The sequence below is a fragment of the Arabidopsis lyrata genome (genome assembly GCF_000004255.2).
Source record: "Arabidopsis lyrata subsp. lyrata unplaced genomic scaffold ARALYscaffold_1, whole genome shotgun sequence".
Lineage (NCBI taxonomy): Eukaryota > Viridiplantae > Streptophyta > Magnoliopsida > Brassicales > Brassicaceae > Arabidopsis > Arabidopsis lyrata.
The window spans coordinates 23,214,251-23,231,805 of NW_003302555.1; the positions used below are offsets into that span (position 1 = coordinate 23,214,251).

The 17,555-nt window shown below is 33.1% G+C and overlaps 2 protein-coding genes and 2 non-coding genes across 4 annotated transcripts; all 4 read left to right on the forward strand.

Annotated features, from left to right (window-relative positions):
- Positions 1-166: 166 nt before the first annotated feature.
- On the forward strand, positions 167-1,964 carry LOC110225323. The gene has a single exon (XM_021014762.1). The coding sequence runs from the start codon at positions 1,571-1,573 to the stop codon at positions 1,679-1,681; it is 111 nt and encodes a 36-aa protein (XP_020870421.1). The 5' UTR covers positions 167-1,570; the 3' UTR covers positions 1,682-1,964.
- A 4,877-nt stretch (positions 1,965-6,841) lies between these two features.
- LOC9330078 (THO complex subunit 5A) lies at positions 6,842-8,797 on the forward strand. Its single transcript, XM_002891274.2, has 4 exons — positions 6,842-7,404; positions 7,550-7,886; positions 7,969-8,270; positions 8,373-8,797. Exons 1-4 carry the CDS (start codon positions 6,922-6,924, stop codon positions 8,622-8,624), a joined length of 1,374 nt encoding a protein of 457 aa, XP_002891320.1. The 5' UTR covers positions 6,842-6,921; the 3' UTR covers positions 8,625-8,797.
- Positions 8,798-15,880: 7,083 nt separating this feature from the next.
- On the forward strand, positions 15,881-15,952 carry TRNAP-UGG. Its single transcript has one exon. It is a non-coding gene; the product is annotated as a tRNA-Pro (tRNA).
- Positions 15,953-16,492: 540 nt separating this feature from the next.
- On the forward strand, positions 16,493-16,564 carry TRNAP-AGG. The gene has a single exon. It is a non-coding gene; the product is annotated as a tRNA-Pro (tRNA).
- The last annotated feature ends 991 nt before the right edge of the window (positions 16,565-17,555 follow it).

Genomic DNA, 17,555 nt, shown 5'->3' on the forward strand with positions numbered 1-17,555 from the left:
ATAAAATATATTACAAATATGATGTGTCATTATCTCTTACTTTTTTTATACTAATAAAGATTTTGCTATTAGTAAAAAAATTATGATATTTTGACAATGGCCCCATTCATCCTAAAAGATCATCAGAGCATCTCTTATACAAAAAATGGCTCATCCCAACACAGTGAGAAACCTCGCCATCAAGTTTCAGCTACATATGAACAAAACGTTGCCATAAAGAGGTCATGTCATTATTGTTTTCTCACTTTCTTTCCATATTTGATAATCCAAATTTGTCTTATGGAGTTATGGTGTCAACCGCGTTTCTCTCTTTCTCTTTCATTTTTTACTTGGAGATCAACCCTCTTTGTAACCTAAATTCTGACATCAATTGTTCATAATGCAAGGAAACTGATCTCATCAATTGAATTTATTACCTTTTTACGTCTTGCTAATTCATGTTTTTGATTGAAATTGGTACTCTAAGAAGAACAACTTTTTCGATAATTTCAACACAAGTCTTCATATCTTTTTTCTGGTTAGATATCATCTAACTGAAGAAATATACAACCTAAGTTTCAAAAAAGAACCACGCAATAAGTTACCTCATTAGCCATAGACATCTTTCACAATATTGGCTTAGACATTTTTCCCAAGAGAGCTTCCTTGCACGATCTTACATGTATGTTTCTCAACTCTCACCGCAACCACCACTTTCCTAGATTTATTGTTGTATGGGGACTAACTTTGACGACTTTCTCATTTTGGTATACGCAAATTCACTATTGTTCTTTGTCTATCTTCACTATATTGGTTAGTGTAGCTCTTCTAAATATAAGATTCTATACAGAAGTGTACTCCTAAGCGTATCAATACTTTATTTTTAACAATTCATATTTTTCTCATTATTTTCAATATGTATATGAATTTCCGTCAACACATTTTTTTCCAGAAAGCTATCACTCTTTCTATCTTTTTGCAAGCATTCATTTCCTTTGTTTCATTCTCTATTTCATTAGCACATCTACCATTCACAAACTTAGCCAGACTCTTTCGATTCTACTCTCACAAAAACAATAAAAACTACTCTCAGTCTCAAATGACAAACAATCTAACAAACAGAAGTAAAATATAATAGGTGGTGGTGCAGACATGCAAGTAACAAAGTTGTTGATTTCTATGGGATATATATAGCATCTCGGAAGGAGGAAAGTTAGATCCATTAGATGTGGATGTAATGCCAAGTGAATCACACACACACAAAAAAAAACGATCGTAACAATCGATGATGAGAGTAAAAAAAATATATTACTTGTCAGTATAAAAGCATGGTTATGACTTATGAGCGACAAAAGCAAAGATAACTGTATTAAATTATGAGTATGAGAGAAAAAAAATAGAAGTCCGAATGCTACAAGTGGCAAAAGCGATGAAAAAAATATAATATGCGCCATTAAAAGTATTAGACTGTGGGCTTCCAACTCAAAACCAATTGGCTATGAGTGGAGAGACCCATATCTTATATATACCACTTAAGATCCTACTCAACTTCTAGTGTGAGATATTATTATCCCTAATACGTCCGCTCGAGATGATGGCTCTTTTAGCCATTGATCTCGGTATGTTCGGGCATGGATCGGCGGACCAATTATTTGGTTGGGGCTATGTAGATTGGGTTGAGCATGTGCGGATAGGGCTCTGATACCATATTAGACTTTGGGCTTCGAACTCAAAACCAATTGGCTATGAGTAGAGAGGTCCATATCTTATATATACTACTTAAGATTCTACTCAACTTCCAATGTGGGCTATTGTTATCCCTAATAAAGAGTAGTAACCAACCCTAGCTGTTACCGACGATTCAAAATATACAACTTAAAAAATTATGATAGAATAGGATGCCTCCGGTTATTATTTATAATGAAAAGATCTAGGGTTAATCGAATATAGTTTTTGTTAATATTCTTTTTTTTGTTGGAAAATAAGAAACTTAACAAAATAAGATTATAAGTTTAATGTATTCCACATATTGTTTTTCAAAAATTTACATTTCTTTTTCTATATATTGCTTTTGTTTTATTTCCATATGTTGTTTTTTAAAAATTTACATTTCTATTATTTTCATATATATATATATATATATATATATATTTCTTTTTCATAAATATTTTACTGTATAAAATATTATAATTAAATAATGTTAATTAACGTGATGTCAAATAATGTTAATTAATGATGAGTAATTGCGATTGGTCGTTTAGAAAATATGAAAATATAATCAAATTTGTGAGACTAATATAAATTACTTTATGTATTATAATAACAAAGTTTATATATATCTTGCTTCAATATATTGTCATATTTCTTCCTATCTATATATACTTTTAAAATAAAAATCATAAATTTTTAAAATATCATTCAATGAGATAGCTATTGTGATTAAATTGCTATTGTTATTGAAAATGAAGTACTAATAAATGTAGTTGAGACTAAAAATAAATTCTGTATTTTCGTTTAAAATTGTATAAACTTAAAAAAAAATATAATTTACATATTTTCGAATATTTCTTTTATTTCCATATGTTGCTTTTTCCATTTTACAAAAATCTAAAAAAAAATAGAAAATAATAATAATTTCAAAAACGTTAACTAATGATATGTCCAACCGCAATTGGTGGTTTAAAATTCCACGAGGACTGCCTCAGAAGCTTATAGCCTCGACTTTTAGATATTACAATAACAAAATTTATATGTCTTTTGTGTGAATATATTTATATTCTCCTTTCTACCAAGATATTGTTTATAAATTCATAAATTTAAATTCGTTAATAAAGATATTTTTTTGCATATTTTAATAATTAAATTTTACAATTTTTATTTCCATATGTTATATTTTCAAAATTTTACATATCTCTTTTTTCCATATATATTATTTTTTCATATAATAAATATCTTAATATAGAAAATTTGTAAAACTTAGAAAAGTTAATTAATGAGATGGTAAAAAATATTAATCAGCAAGATGTCCAACCGCAATTGGTCGTTTAAAATCCCACGTGGACGGCCTCAGGAGCTTATAGCCTCGACTTTTATATAGTATAGATTTATTTAATTGCTAATTTTCTTACATTTCTCTAACTAATTTAAACATAAATATGTAATTCTTCTTTCACTTTTACTAGAGGAATTCCCACGCTACGCCTGGGTTTGTATTAAAAATTGTTAAGATAAAAAATATGTTAATTGTTATTATCGCTAATTTATGTTTATTTTTTTTGTTTATTATTGTATAATTAATAAAATTAGACTCATAATAGTATTTGTGTTTTGACAGTTGTTTCAAATACCACCACCTCAGTGATAATTCAAGTGAGTGTATATTCAATGTTGTGTATATCGATATTGTAAACTTGAGTTGTATCTGATGTTTTCATTTTTTTAATTCCCGTGTAGGTTGTACATGATGATGGTTCTGTATCCTATTTATGTTCCTTGCCCCTTGGTAAACATTTACTGATGCTGTCTGAAACACATATAATCCGGTATAAGCAATGTCTGTTTGAGTATTTATAGAGTTTATAGTAGTAAAAGCTTGTAATCCCATAAGCTGGGAGTGTGAATATGTTTTAGTGAAATAATTTGTGCATCTATTTAAAAGACAATTACGGCTGCTTGTTCCTTGATTCAGTTCTGTGTAGCTTCTACTGTGGCCTCCATTCTGGCAGTTAGAAGGTATAAAAAGTTTCTTCTAAAGAAATATGATGTACAGAAAGGGAGACTATGTTGTTGGACAGGCCCGGCCCTGAGCTAAAGCCCGTAAAGCATTTGACACTTATAATTAGAAGCTGATATGTAAAAAATAAAAGCTGAATCATATTAATGAAATGTTTTGATAGGAAGATTAGAAAGCTGATGTGTCATTTCCAGAAGAGCCTAAAATGCTGACGTGGCGGAAGGATGGAGAGAGATAGCCTCATTCGTATATATGATTTCATCTTATATTTAATTTAATTTGAATTTAGATAAAAAAAAATATAGTTAATAAAATGTTAGATTTTCTTTTCATATGACGTGATGCGAATATTTTAAAACAGATATATATATATATATTATTTAATCGTTGAAGAAACAATATGCGTACAATGTCCTACATTGCTTAAAATTTTGGGCAATGATTCAGAGTCATACTATAAAAATGACCAAAATGATTCTGAATACGAATGAGTAGGAAGCTTGATTTATCAGATTACCAAAATTAAAAGTGTTATCCGGTTTACTCCGGTTCTTTATTTTAAAGAATTGAAACATATTATATTTAAAATTTATTAAAATTTAAATATAATAATTATTTAAACTTTATAAAACGTTTTAAATATTTATAATATTAAATTTTTTATGAAGTTTCAAAGTAATTTTATGGGACGGGGTTATATCGTGGGACGGGTTTGGCTCGATATTAATACAGGACGGTAAACTACGTGTGAAATCTTAGAAGTAACAATCAAAATACAATTATGCAATCTTAAACACTCAACAAAACAAACATATTAACAAAACAAATACGACTTAAATTTTAATTTTTTAGTTATAATAAATTGATCCGCGATGTACCGCAGAGTAAAATCTAGTTTTTTAACACTTTGGCATATAAAGCAAATCAAACCAAAATTTGTCTAATTTGATTCGGATTTGGTTGATCGGATGATGAAACTGATCGGCAAGAAGAAGCATAATATTTGATAAACAGTCTAGTTCGGAACTATCAAACCGAAATTATCGAAATTTTATTTTCAATTTGACCGAAATTTGCCAAAACATACCAAATTGAACAAGAATTATTCAATAATTAACTGAACCGAATTTGGTTTTAATTCCAATTCAGCACTACTTTAGTAGTTCTGCAAAACTAAAATTAATCGGTTCGATTATGTTTGGTTTAAAACTAACAAACTAATATTATAGAAAATTTACTTTATATTTCACTGAAATTACCAAAACATACCAAATTATATACCAAAATAAACAAAAATTATTCAACTAAACCAAATTTAGTTTCAATTCCAATTCTGCACTATTTTGTTTACCTTAACTGAACCGAAATTTGTCCTTTACAAAACAAATTAAACTTAATTTTCGTATAGTTCTGTGAAAATTTTATTTCGAAAATTGATCAAAATTAACAGGTTTGATTATGTTTGGTTTAGAACTAACAAACTAAAATGATCAAAAATTTAAATATCACCAAAACTACTAAAACAAACTGTAAATGTACCAAATACGTATTGTAGGTAATTGAAGATTTTGCAGGTTCAAAATCATAGATTCAAGAATGTGACATTCTTGGTTACGATTCAGATTTTACCTCACGAACCAGATATAGAGACATGATCAGAGATCCAGAAGAAGAGAGTGAACGCCAGAGAATCGATCCAGAGTTAAACTGTAAAACAGACTCATCAGCACCAAAAAAAAAAAGAAAAGAAGCTGAACCAAAGTAACAATGAAATCAGAGATTCAGATTTTACCTCACGAACCACAGTTTTAGGATACAGCGACATGGTCGGAGAGACAGAAAAGAGTGAACGACAAAGAATAGATCCAGATCTTCGGTTAAACTGTAAAACCGACTCATTGTTGTATATCAGAGAGCAAAATACTGAACTGGATTGTTCTATTGAAAGTGATAAGGAAAGCACTACAAACTCCAATAGCTTAAATAGAAGAAACAAAGCAAGAGACTCCTAGAAATCACCACGACTCACGTGCTTCCTATAAACTAGGATGACTTATTCAAAGACTAACAACTTCAAAACAAACGCATAAGACTAGGACTTGACCAGAGACTTGACAATTTTATTCTTCACCAATCAGCATAAAAAAAAGAAGCTGAACCAAAGAAAAAATGAAGTCAGATATTCAGATTTTACCTCACGAACCACAATTTTAGGATGCGGCGACATGGTCGGAGATACATAATTGAACAAGAATTATTCAATAATTAACTGAAACGAATTTAGTTTTAATTCCAATTCAGCACTACTTTAGTAGTTCTGCAAAACTAAAATTAATCAAAATAATCGGTTCGATTATGTTTGGTTTAAAACTAACAAACTAATATTATAGAAAATTTACTTTAAATTTCACTGAAATTACCAAAACATACCAAATATATACTAAATAAACAAAAATTATTCAACTAAACCAAATTTAGTTTCAATTCCATTTTGGCACTATTTTGTTTACCTTAACTGAACCGAAATTTGTCCTTTAGAAACCAAATTAAACTTAATTTTCGTATAGTTCTGTGAAATTTTTATTTCAAAAATTGATCAAAATTAACAAGTTTGATTATGTTTGGTTTAGAACTAACAAATTAAAAATTATCAAAATTTTGTTTTAAATATCACCGAAACTACTAAAACAAACTGTAAATGTACCAAATTCAATCGAAACTATTCAATAATATACTGGATCGAATTTAATTTTGATTCCAATTCGAACCGAAATTCGTCTTTTACAAACCGGACTCGGTCTAATACGGTGAAATTTTCCCAAACCGAACAGTGAAACTACCAAAATTGCGAACCAAACCAGACCGATTCTTCGAATTTCCCAGGGACAGTTTTAAACGGAACAAATTCTCAGGGGCTCCTCAAGCTCCAAATTTTGTCTCATATACTCCTCAATGGTAAAAAGACAAAATTACCCTTAATGAGGGTTGATTTCGGGTGATAAAGGTTAAATACAATTAAATCGGTAAGTGTTCAACGAAAAACACAATAGGTTGCGAGCTCCACGCGCACGCGCGCGCCCTGGGGTTCGAATCCTTTTATACGGGTGGATTAGAGGAGAGTATGTAGATTAATTCTTTGACGGACTAATTGAGATTAGTCTCCGTTTTAAACCCTCTCTCCGAACTCGGTGAAATCAGAGAAAGGAACAATGCTATCGGAGATAGCGAAAGACACGGTGGCTACGGCGGAGAAATCACCGCTTGAGCTACTTCAAGAAACCAAAGCCTCCGTCGAAGCAATCATCGCAAAGCTCCTCTCAATAAAGCAACAAGGAAACCCCAAATCTGAGAATCGAGAACTCCTCACTCAGATGTTCCTCAACTTCATCAATCTCCGTCAAGCAAATCGCGCGATTCTTATAGAAGAGGAGAAAACGAAAACTGAGACGGAATTAGCAAAATCTCCGGTGGATTTTACGACATTGGAGCTTCACAATCTCATGTATGAGAAGAGTCATTACCTCAAAGCTAATAAAGCTAGTAGAGATTTCAAATCTAAGTATCCAAACATCGATCTCATATCTGAACAAGACTTCTTCAGTGATGCTCCTGAAGCTATCAAATCTCAAACGTTATCAAATGATAGTTCTCATGATTTGATGCTTAAAAGACTCAACTTTGAGCTTCATCAGGTAAATTTCATTTCAAAGTTGATGTTTTTAGATCTTGTAGTAACCGTAATCTCTGGCTCGAATCGTTAGACCAAGTTCATGTGTTAGATGTTGTAGGAGTTTTTGGTTCAATGGTGATTGAATGTTTAAGTTTTATTATACACAGAGGAAAGAACTATGCAAGCTTAGAGTGAGGTTGGAGCAACAGAAGAAGTGTTTGCTTGAAACGAATGCGGAGCGGAATAAGTTTCTGTCGAGTCTTCTGGTGCATCTCAAATCTCTAAAGAAAGCATCTTTGCCAGTACAGAGCCAGTTGAGTTTGCAGAATCAGAAGAAGCTCAAGTATCATAATCTAGCTGAGCTTCTACCTCCACCGCTTTATGTTATATATTCTCAGTTCATGGCACAAAAGGAAGCTTTTGAAGAGAACATCGATATCGAGGTATCTGGGAGTCTTAATGATGCTCAAAGTTATGCGCGTCAGCAAGCAGAACAGAACTCAGGTTAGGAATTTTGAAACCATAAGAAGTGAAAATAGAGTGCTTTATTTGTTCTTTAAAATGCCATGTATGTTAAATAATGTAGAGAATCTAAGAATGGAGATTGATGATGAAGATAATGATGGAAAAAGGCAAAGGAAACGACCCAAGAAAGAAGGGTTTGATGAGGGAGGACTATATGAAGTTCATCCTCTTAATGTTGTCCTTCATGTTTATGATGATGAGGTTCCAGATCCGAAGTCTCATGATCTTATCATGCTCAAGTTTGAGTACTTGTTGAAGTTGAATGTTGTTTGTGTTGGCATTGAAGAGTCACAAGATGGACTTGAGAAAAATATACTCTGTAACATATTTCCAGATGATTCTGGACTTGAGCCTCCCCATCAGGTACATATGGTTTTCCTTTTTGACATTCATTCACATATCTTTGCTTGAAAACAGTCATACTTAATTTCTTTTGTTGGCTTGTTACCCTTTACGGTTATTCAGTCAGCCAAGCTCATTCTGGGCAATGATCATGCATTTGATGAGAGCAGAACTTCGAGGCCATACAAGTGGGCACAACATTTGGCGGGGATTGAGATTTTACCTGAAATGTCACCATTTTTTACTGACAGGGATATTCAAAATAGTGATACAGCTAAAGACTATGCTTCTGCGTCTGATCACCGCAATGTGCAAACCATCCTGCAAAGAATACGGTCCCAGAAAAAGACTAAGGTAAAGCTAACTCTTGAGTGAGTCACACTACTCGGTATGTTTTTCCCCATCTTTTGGCAGTAGTAGAAGAAGTTCTTCATATGTGTAAGTTAGTTAGCTATTGGTATCTGAATTTGAAGACATTCTTGGTATTTGTAAACTATTCACACATTGTTATGATATATTTAATACACCAAGTGTGGTGAATGTGACAAGCTTCTTGTTGTACGATGAGAGTAAACTGGCAGCATGTTGTGATACAGACATGGAAGATGAAGATAGGACCCAAAACGAATTAAAATCTCACCACAGAATCAGCAATGGATTCTTCTAATGACCTAAACTTCCACCCCAAATTCTGCAACTTCTCTACATAGAGGCCTCACCTCCTTCTCTTTTATCTCCGTGAAACTGCTATTAATTCATTTTATCAGACCGAAATCGCAAAGTTTGAAAGCAACCGGTGGTTGGATTGGCTTTCTACTCTGTTCCTTTCAGGGATGTTCCATTTGGGATACATATTCTTCAGCTTCTCCATAAGAGAATCACTGTGAAGTGAATGAGAATTGCATATGTATCTTTCTTTTGCTTTTGGATTTCGACACACCAACAAAACCGCATCCCCGACATCACCCACATCCACTAGATACAGTTGAATCACTCAGCAATAGTTTTGTACCGCCTAAAATTATCGTCTTTTATGAATAAGCTCGTAAAGGTCTCTCTAACCATAAGAGATTAAACCAAATAAACAAATTTTGATTCGACTTTTGTGAAATAGGCCTATTGACTCATCTAAATTTTTTTGAAATTTTGAAAAAATAAACAAAGAGCAAACTTTAGTCGGGTATAGTACTTCAAGTCGGGTCACTAAGTGGCTTTCATAAATTGAAGTTATCGAGAGCGAAGAAGAAGGAAAATTTGTATGATAAAACTTAGATCAGATGTGCATACAAAAAAGAAAGAACTTGCAAAATTGACCATATCAACGTCGTGACCAGCTCTAGCTGCACATCAATGGCGTTATTAACAAGTTTTCAATGCATATAAATCTTTGGGCTATTTTTGTGTTAAATTAAAAACGAAAAAAAAAACAGAATAAAAAAGAAAAAAAACTTAAACATGAGACCATATAAGCAGAGAGAGTATTCCGATACATAGAGCGAGCATGGGGGAAATAAAATAGAGGAGAAACCAGTGGTGGACCCATGATTTTATTTTATCCAAGTCAAACCATAGCTTGAAAAAAAATCATCTTTAATAACTAAAAAAAGGATATCTATACTTGATGACAATAGAGGATTCAATAATTAGTTCCTTCTCTTAGACATTATTTGATATTTCCTGTACATGTGGAAAAGACAACTCCATCCTTCACTATAATTAAACTATTTATTTCTAATTCTTTCTTTTTTTTCTTCCTTTCTTCTTCTCTTCACGATTATGTGCATACCAAAATCAATTTCTTCTGGGTTTCTATTATGTGAATACCAAAATCAAAATTGTGGTAGATTCGGTGATTTATAGATGGTAGTGGTGATGATGATACCGGTGGCGATGGATGATGATGATACCGACAGTGATAAATTTATAGGCGGTGGTCATAATTGAGATATCGGTGGTAGTTTCAGTGATTTACAGGTGGTGGTGGTGGTCATGATGATATCGGTGTTGATGGGTGATGATGATATCGACGGTGATAATTTTACAAGCGGTGGTCATAATTGAAATAACGTCGGAGAGAGTCTGGCGGCTAAAGGATTCATGGTGGATTGAATGGATCGAGCTGTGGAGTCCAAGACCTTGACGGAATTTGCCAATTGGATATTTGATGAGGTTAATCGATCAAGATAGGAGAATGGGTATCGTCGACGGCAACAACCATTGTTACATTCTTCTGGGTTCAATTTAAACGGATAACAATTTAATTAGCAACATATATAAAATGCTAACATATCTTAAACACAATAATTATATTATCATGATAAATGAATACGCTAATGTATAAGTTAACAGAAATAATTAAATTACTAAAGTAAATAAACCGGTTAATACATAAGTTAGCTGATATAATCATATAATAAATGTCTTAACACGATAAATATTAGTTTACCACGTAACTTGTAAACATATCGCGATATAATATGATTTATCGAAAATTGAGTCATAATCGAAAATTTGACCGGAGCTATTATCTTAAATTTATGTCTAGTCGATATCTATTTTGTTATAACGTTAAACAATTTGTTACATTCGGAAGGATATTTTCGTCCAACTTATACAAGTTGATGAGAGAGAATTAATTATACAAAAACATGTATATATTCTTAATTTTTCAGTCATATGTGTATTTAGATTTAATTAACCCCTAAAAAATCCAACAAAAGGTTCACGCAAAACAAAGAAAAACACACCCTACAAAAAGTTTATCCAAAAAAAAAATAGAATTATATATATACTTAAAAAGTATTGGGTCATTAAATCAGAATAGGCAGGTCAACTTATATATGTCATTAAATCTTATACAGAATTATATATATACTTAAAAAAGATTGAAAAATTGGGCAGGTCAGCTGCCTACCCTACACTGCAAGTGGATCCGCCCTTGGGAGAAACACAACTAGGCCGAACCCAAGGATATATATGACTGGCGCATTCCACAAAGACGGATAGGAAATATCCTTTATATCAACATATGTAGAAGTGGATAATGTGGTAGAAGATCCATATGTAGATATGGTGAATGATGCATTTCTTTATAATGTGGGGTTTGATGATAACTATCATCAGGATGGTAGTTATCAAAATGCGGAAGAACCGTAAAGTAAACATTCAAATAAATTCTACGACTTATTAGAAGGTGCAAAAAATCTATTATAAGATGGTTGTCGTGAAGGTCATTCCATAGTATAGAGTAATCATCATTCACCATATCCACATATGGACAGGGCCGTGCTTAGAGTTTTGGTGGCCTAAGGCAAAAAAAAAAAAAACGAGATGGTTTATACATTTTCATAATAAAAGGTGTTATAACTTATAACTAAAACTGAAAATATTTTTTGTAATAAACTAGAAATATTTAACACTATGTTCTTAATCTATAAAAATAACATTTTGTACAATTAACTATAAGTATATAATTTTATACAATTTTTGTATTCTATTTTATTAGTTAACACTTTTTATCTATGAAAATACTAATTCAAAACCATTATATTGTAAATTATTAGAGATAAATAAAAATAGTTTTGATATATTAAACAAAATTTCAAACTTAAGAAAAATATTTTACTAATATGCTATATAATTTTTTAAAATTTGGGGCCAAAATTTGATTAATTTAGAGGGGACCTAAGGCAAATGCCTTTTCTTTTACTCATTGTTACGGCCCTGCATATGGAGCTTCTACTACATTACCCACTTCTTCATGACTCCCACTTAGATACGTCCTATCAATGTAACTTGTTCCTATATCCATAATAATTTCTTCTCCATGCTTATACCAAACATAATAATCTCGCATAAATTCTTGACTAAATAGATGGCTCATAACTCTTCTATCCGAGATAGATATGTTTATCGTTCTTGCAAACACTACAAGGGAAGTGAAACTTACTGCGATTACTCTGTACTATGGGCTGACTATTTGCAAACGTAAAGAATTCCTCCATCTCCGCTTCGAATTCTTTTGAAAAGTTTCATGTCACTTCATTAAACCTCTTGTACATCCACTCTCGAGAATTACCGCCACTAGAGTCTTTTCTGGCTAAGTATGCGTGGGCGATGGATGCAGAACTCGACTTCAAGTTCTGATACCATTGCAGAGCAAATGAACTGAATAAGATAATCCTTCTGTCTTTTTTCTCTTAACGTTACCATGACTAAAATGTTATGTTATTTTTCACATGATTAAAGAAATAGAAAGTCGGAAGAAGAACAAAAACACTGTTCCCTCTGTTTTCATAAGATGTTTTAGCTAATAAACTTGTGCAAATCTTACAAATAACTATCATATAAATTTTCCTTAGGTATTCTGTGGCTTTCTCTGCATTATGAAGTTGAAGTTAAGCTTGTTGTAATGCTGAAGATTATTGTCAGTTCTTAGGGAAAAAAGCATGCTTATTTGGTTACCTTTAAAAAGCCAGACATTTAGATTGTTTTGTCTCTTTGAAATGTTTTATCTCTTCTATAGTGATAAATTTTGTTGAAATATTGGCAAGTCTTTAATATATATGTTTTTGATGAAAAGGTTTAAAGTCCTATAAATGTGCATGCCTACTTAATTTTATATCTTAACTGAGATCTTCATTCTTCATGGTCGGTCATTTTATTTTTCAAAGTAAAGTGTTTCCCTATTGAGATAAATTGGTTAAAGATAGCACGAGCCTATGATAAAAAAACAGGGTTGGCATGAGGCAGAGAGAGGGGAGATGTTGTTAGAAGATTTCATCTCTAATGTTGCGATGGCAAATCCAATCCCATCAAATTCGTCTCTGCTAATCAGATCATCAAAGCTACCAACAATGCCTGCAAGTGTTATCCCTTAATGTATACATGTGTACTTGTGTTTCTGAATTAAGTGATCATGTGAGATGGTATTGATCAGGTATGCTCGATAACCATCACATAATACTCCTTAAAAAGCGGAGGCGCATCGATCATGATTACCCTGGAAACCTTTTGGAATGTGCTTGTGACATAGCGATCTCATCGATGGTGAGTAGTCACAAGAACTTGATGAATTTGGTGGGACATGTTGTCTTGAGTTTGAATCTCCGCTCATGGTTTATTATGATCACATGGATAGTAATCATTTGTCTCAGAGAAAACTGATGCGTTCGGATTTGGAATTCTCATGCAAAAGCTTCCGAAATGACTCATGAGAAGAATTATTTTGCGAACTTTTTCTTTTGGTGAAAAGAAATATTTTGCGAACTTTTTATCGTTGGAATAAATGGTATAAACGTTTATTGTTGAAACGACGGCGTATAAGGTTAGAGATGTGCCAAACACGAGCAATAAAAAAAAAAAAAAAAAAAAAAAGGAAAAGTCTCGTTTAGCAATTAGCATTATTAGGATAGGAAATTAATTAGATTTTACTTTATTGAATAGGAAATTTCCTTTTCAGCAATTATGTTATGACTCTATAAATATGTAGGTTACGAGACAAGTTTTATTCATCCAATCTCTAGAATTCTATTCTCAAACATTGTTATTCTGATAGTAATTCTCTGCCCTCGTTTGTTAATCACAAATTCCAACAAATAACCCTAAGAGCGTCTTTCTTAGCAAGTAATCTCCGTCGAAATCATGAGCATAGATTTATCCAGTAACAAGTGTAAGATCGTTGACACATTCGTCTTATGGGACGTCGAGGATTTCCAAGTCCCTGATGGTCACGATCCTGATTGGGTTTATCAGAAAATCAAATGAGCTCTTGAGAAAAAGGGTTATGAGAGTATTGTGGAAATTAGGGCTTATGGTGAGAAGAATAAAATCTGGGATGCGTTTCTACTCGCCGGAATCATGGTTGTACCCAGAGGAGATAAATATGCGAGAGTTAATACGATGATGAAAGATGTTCTTTTCTGGGCACTGGACAATCCTGTGGAGGAATCTGTACAACGAAACTTGATGGTAATCTCAAAAAACATGTCACAAGACATTGATGATTCTCTTAGTATTCTTCATGGTTTGCCATCGAGAGGTTACAAAGTTTTCTTGGCAGAGTCTGATGATGATAATGTCGAATCAATAATGCAACATGAGTTTGTAAGTTCAGTATGGCTTTGGAAAAGTCTATTAGATGGAGGAAATCCTATCAGCAAAAGCAGAAGAAGCTCACAATCTGTTGACTATAAGCTGAAGCGGAAGGAGACTAGTACTGCCACTTGTAGCGGGAGCTCAGAAGGTGCACCCAAAGCAAATGAGAGCGGAGCTGAAGATACAGATTCTCAGGACATGAAATCGAAAATCTCCCCAAGCAGAGAGCAGAGCCTGATGATCGAGTAAGGACTAGCTTCGAAAGTAGCTAATCTGTTGCACTTTTAAAATTTTCCTTTGTTTTTAACTCTTGAAGTCTTTGGGTTTGTGTATGAAAAAATTGACGTTTCATAATTTTTTCTGTTAAACTCTTGTGTTGGATCCAAATGATTTGCAGTTTTTAACCTCTGCTCGTCCTAATGCATAAATCTCCAGCAAGGAGGCAGAACTTTGGAATCAAGGATAGGATCAGAGACAGGATCAGTGGGAATCTGATGCTCTGACTCAGGCAGAATTGCGTTGAACATAGCTACATCAATTCGAGCTATACACTTCCCCATCACCTGTTACATAGTAAGGAGAGAATGTACACATAGAAGTTAAGATTCCAATAGCTTTTACATAGTTTATGCTATTGGATTAGCTTTAAAATGTAGAATCTGAATACCATTTTAGCCAAGATAGGTATGCAACTTAGGAGAGCCGTTGACTAGCATGATTCAAGTGGCGAAAAAGCTAACGCTGATTGAGAAATCTGCAAATTAGCCAATATTGTTTTAGCCAAGATAGTTAAGCAACCACACTCGTGCCCCGCTCCTCGCATAGGACAGAGCAGCGATAGAGCAACTTTGAAAGTGTTTTTCCATAGGCTAATTGAAAAGCTTCCCTTGCTAATTATCTCCCAAGACAGGTCCCAATAGTTTCTCATTTGTTTTACCGCCATTTTCCGGGGATTGCATGTGAGGAGTGAAAACCTGAGAGACAGAAGAGAACAAGAGCGAATTTGAGATGCCTTAAAGAATGAATATTTCTTGAAGTCTCAATGAAAGAAGGAATTTTCTTAAAATTTCACCTTGCCACCAAACAGATTCAACGATTCTAGAGAAAATCCAGAATTCAACTTTCTCTAAAGCGGCAGTGAAGGTTTCTGATTCCTGCCAATCTTCGAAAACCTGCTTGAAACCATTTGACTGCTTAGTCCATTGGTTCTTCTTGCTTCTTAGCTTCCCTAAACGGCTAAACCAATATGTTCACTCCCATTTGATGCAGAGGTCTCTTTGAAATGATTAGGATTCAGGAACACTAGTTTTACCAAATGCCTGCAAAATGATCTCTCTCAGAACACTAGTATTTTTTTTTTTTTGCAAGATTAATGATAAAGGAAACCAAAAAATAAAAGAAAACAAAACAAAAAGAATAGTTGTAGGAACATTCATGCAGGCTGAAATATTTAGGAGAAGTCAACTAAGAGAACGAAATCATAATATGATCATATACGGTGATCTTCAGCATTTTAACTAAATTGCATGGAAACAGGGCATTTGGTCTAGTGGTATGATTCTCGCTTTGGGTGCGAGAGGTCCCGAGTTCGATTCTCGGAATGCCCCGTTGACATTTTTCAAAGTAAATGTTTTTAACCGAAACTGAGATCTTTTTTCGGATCCATTGCAAAACCAAACATTTCAATGCAGTTCTAGAGAAAGAAATTATAAATCGGGAAACAGCATTGGCTTTTTAGAGTGTAAATCCAAAAAACAGAGTAGAGTATAGATCCAGCGGTATTCTCTAAGGTCTCAACAAAACTAGTCAATAACCACGAATTTAGTATAGCGGTATGATCAAGTCAAATGTTTAGCCAAACAAGATTATAAAGCTAAGTCAAGAAAATGTAGGACGAGAAAACTATCCTCTTCTGATTGATTTGTTATGGAAGAGGTTTGAACAATTGGACAAATATCTAACTGGAGTATATTCATACAAACTATAAATCTATTTTGTACCGAAAATACAAATGATCATTTCAGTTAAAAAAGGTCTCATAGATCAGATCCAGGAACAGCTTACTAAGACTAAGCTATTTATATAGTAAAAGTCAACAAGAGAACGAGATCAAAAATATGACCAAACTATTTAACATTTTAACAAAAGGGCATTTGGTCTAGTGGTATGATTCTCGCTTAGGGTGCGAGAGGTCCCAAGTTCAATTCTCGGAATGCCCCGTTGATTTCTTCAGAAACTTTTGTTCTAAAATCTTGCTGAAAATTGTTATAGCTATCAATCTACCCTTTCGTGTTTGTTATTTCAGTGATCAGATTTACAAACAATCAGAAAGTTTTTAACAACACCCTATTTCGCTAGGACTTTCAATATCAAGAGTTGCAAGGCAAACCAAAGAATAAGTTTCAACTGTCACGTACCTTTACTCAGGTGTGACAATGTCTCTGAAATCAATCAATGAACTTCAGCAATGGAACATTAATGACCCCTTGCATTTTAGCAGGAGTAGATTAGAGACGCCAGTAGTTGCATATAAACATTTTAACAAACAAATTACCAGATCCTTACCATTTTAATGATTTTTGAGATTAACACCAAAGTTTTGCTTTCACATCCATTGACTTTGATCTCTTCAACCACAGATTCAATCTGAAAACATGAGACAGTAATTTGAGAAATAAGAACAGGCTGAGCAGCAAACTGAAACCTTTTAAGCAATCTTCAAAAGCACATGTATTTATTCTGGTCATAATTCTTGCATATAAATTTGTAATTGGTGCTTGATTTTTTCTTACATTCAGCATTTCAACTATGTGTATCTACCTAAAGCTTCACCAAAATTATTCGCATATTGTCTAGCGTAGTCAATAACCAAGAACTTTGATAGCGGCATGATCAAGTCTAACGTTAAGATAAAAGAGATCATAATGAATCGAACTACTGGAGGGTTTTCAACTGAGTGATAAAAAGCTAATTAAAAATGAGAAGACTATCCACTTCTACTGATTTTTTGCAGATCAATATATTTCCGTTCTATTTCAATCCAGAGTACATTGCAAACAAGTAATCCACTTGCTAAATGTCATACCATTGGACTGAATTGAAAGAGATCTCATAGAATATAAATCCTGGAACATCCTGTCAAGACTAAATCAATAAGTAAAGGTCAACTTAGAGCACGAGACCACAATATGACCAAATATGGTGATCTTC

Coding starts and splice junctions, on each gene's coding strand:
- LOC110225323 (XM_021014762.1), top strand. CDS start 1,571: ATGATGGCTCTTTTAGCCATTGATCTCGGTATGTTCGGGCATGGATCG.
- LOC9330078 (XM_002891274.2), top strand. CDS start 6,922: ATGCTATCGGAGATAGCGAAAGACACGGTGGCTACGGCGGAGAAATCA. Junction 7,405..7,549: donor TCAACTTTGAGCTTCATCAG/GTAAATTTCATT, acceptor TATTATACACAG/AGGAAAGAACTATGCAAGCT. Junction 7,887..7,968: donor GCAAGCAGAACAGAACTCAG/GTTAGGAATTTT, acceptor TAAATAATGTAG/AGAATCTAAGAATGGAGATT.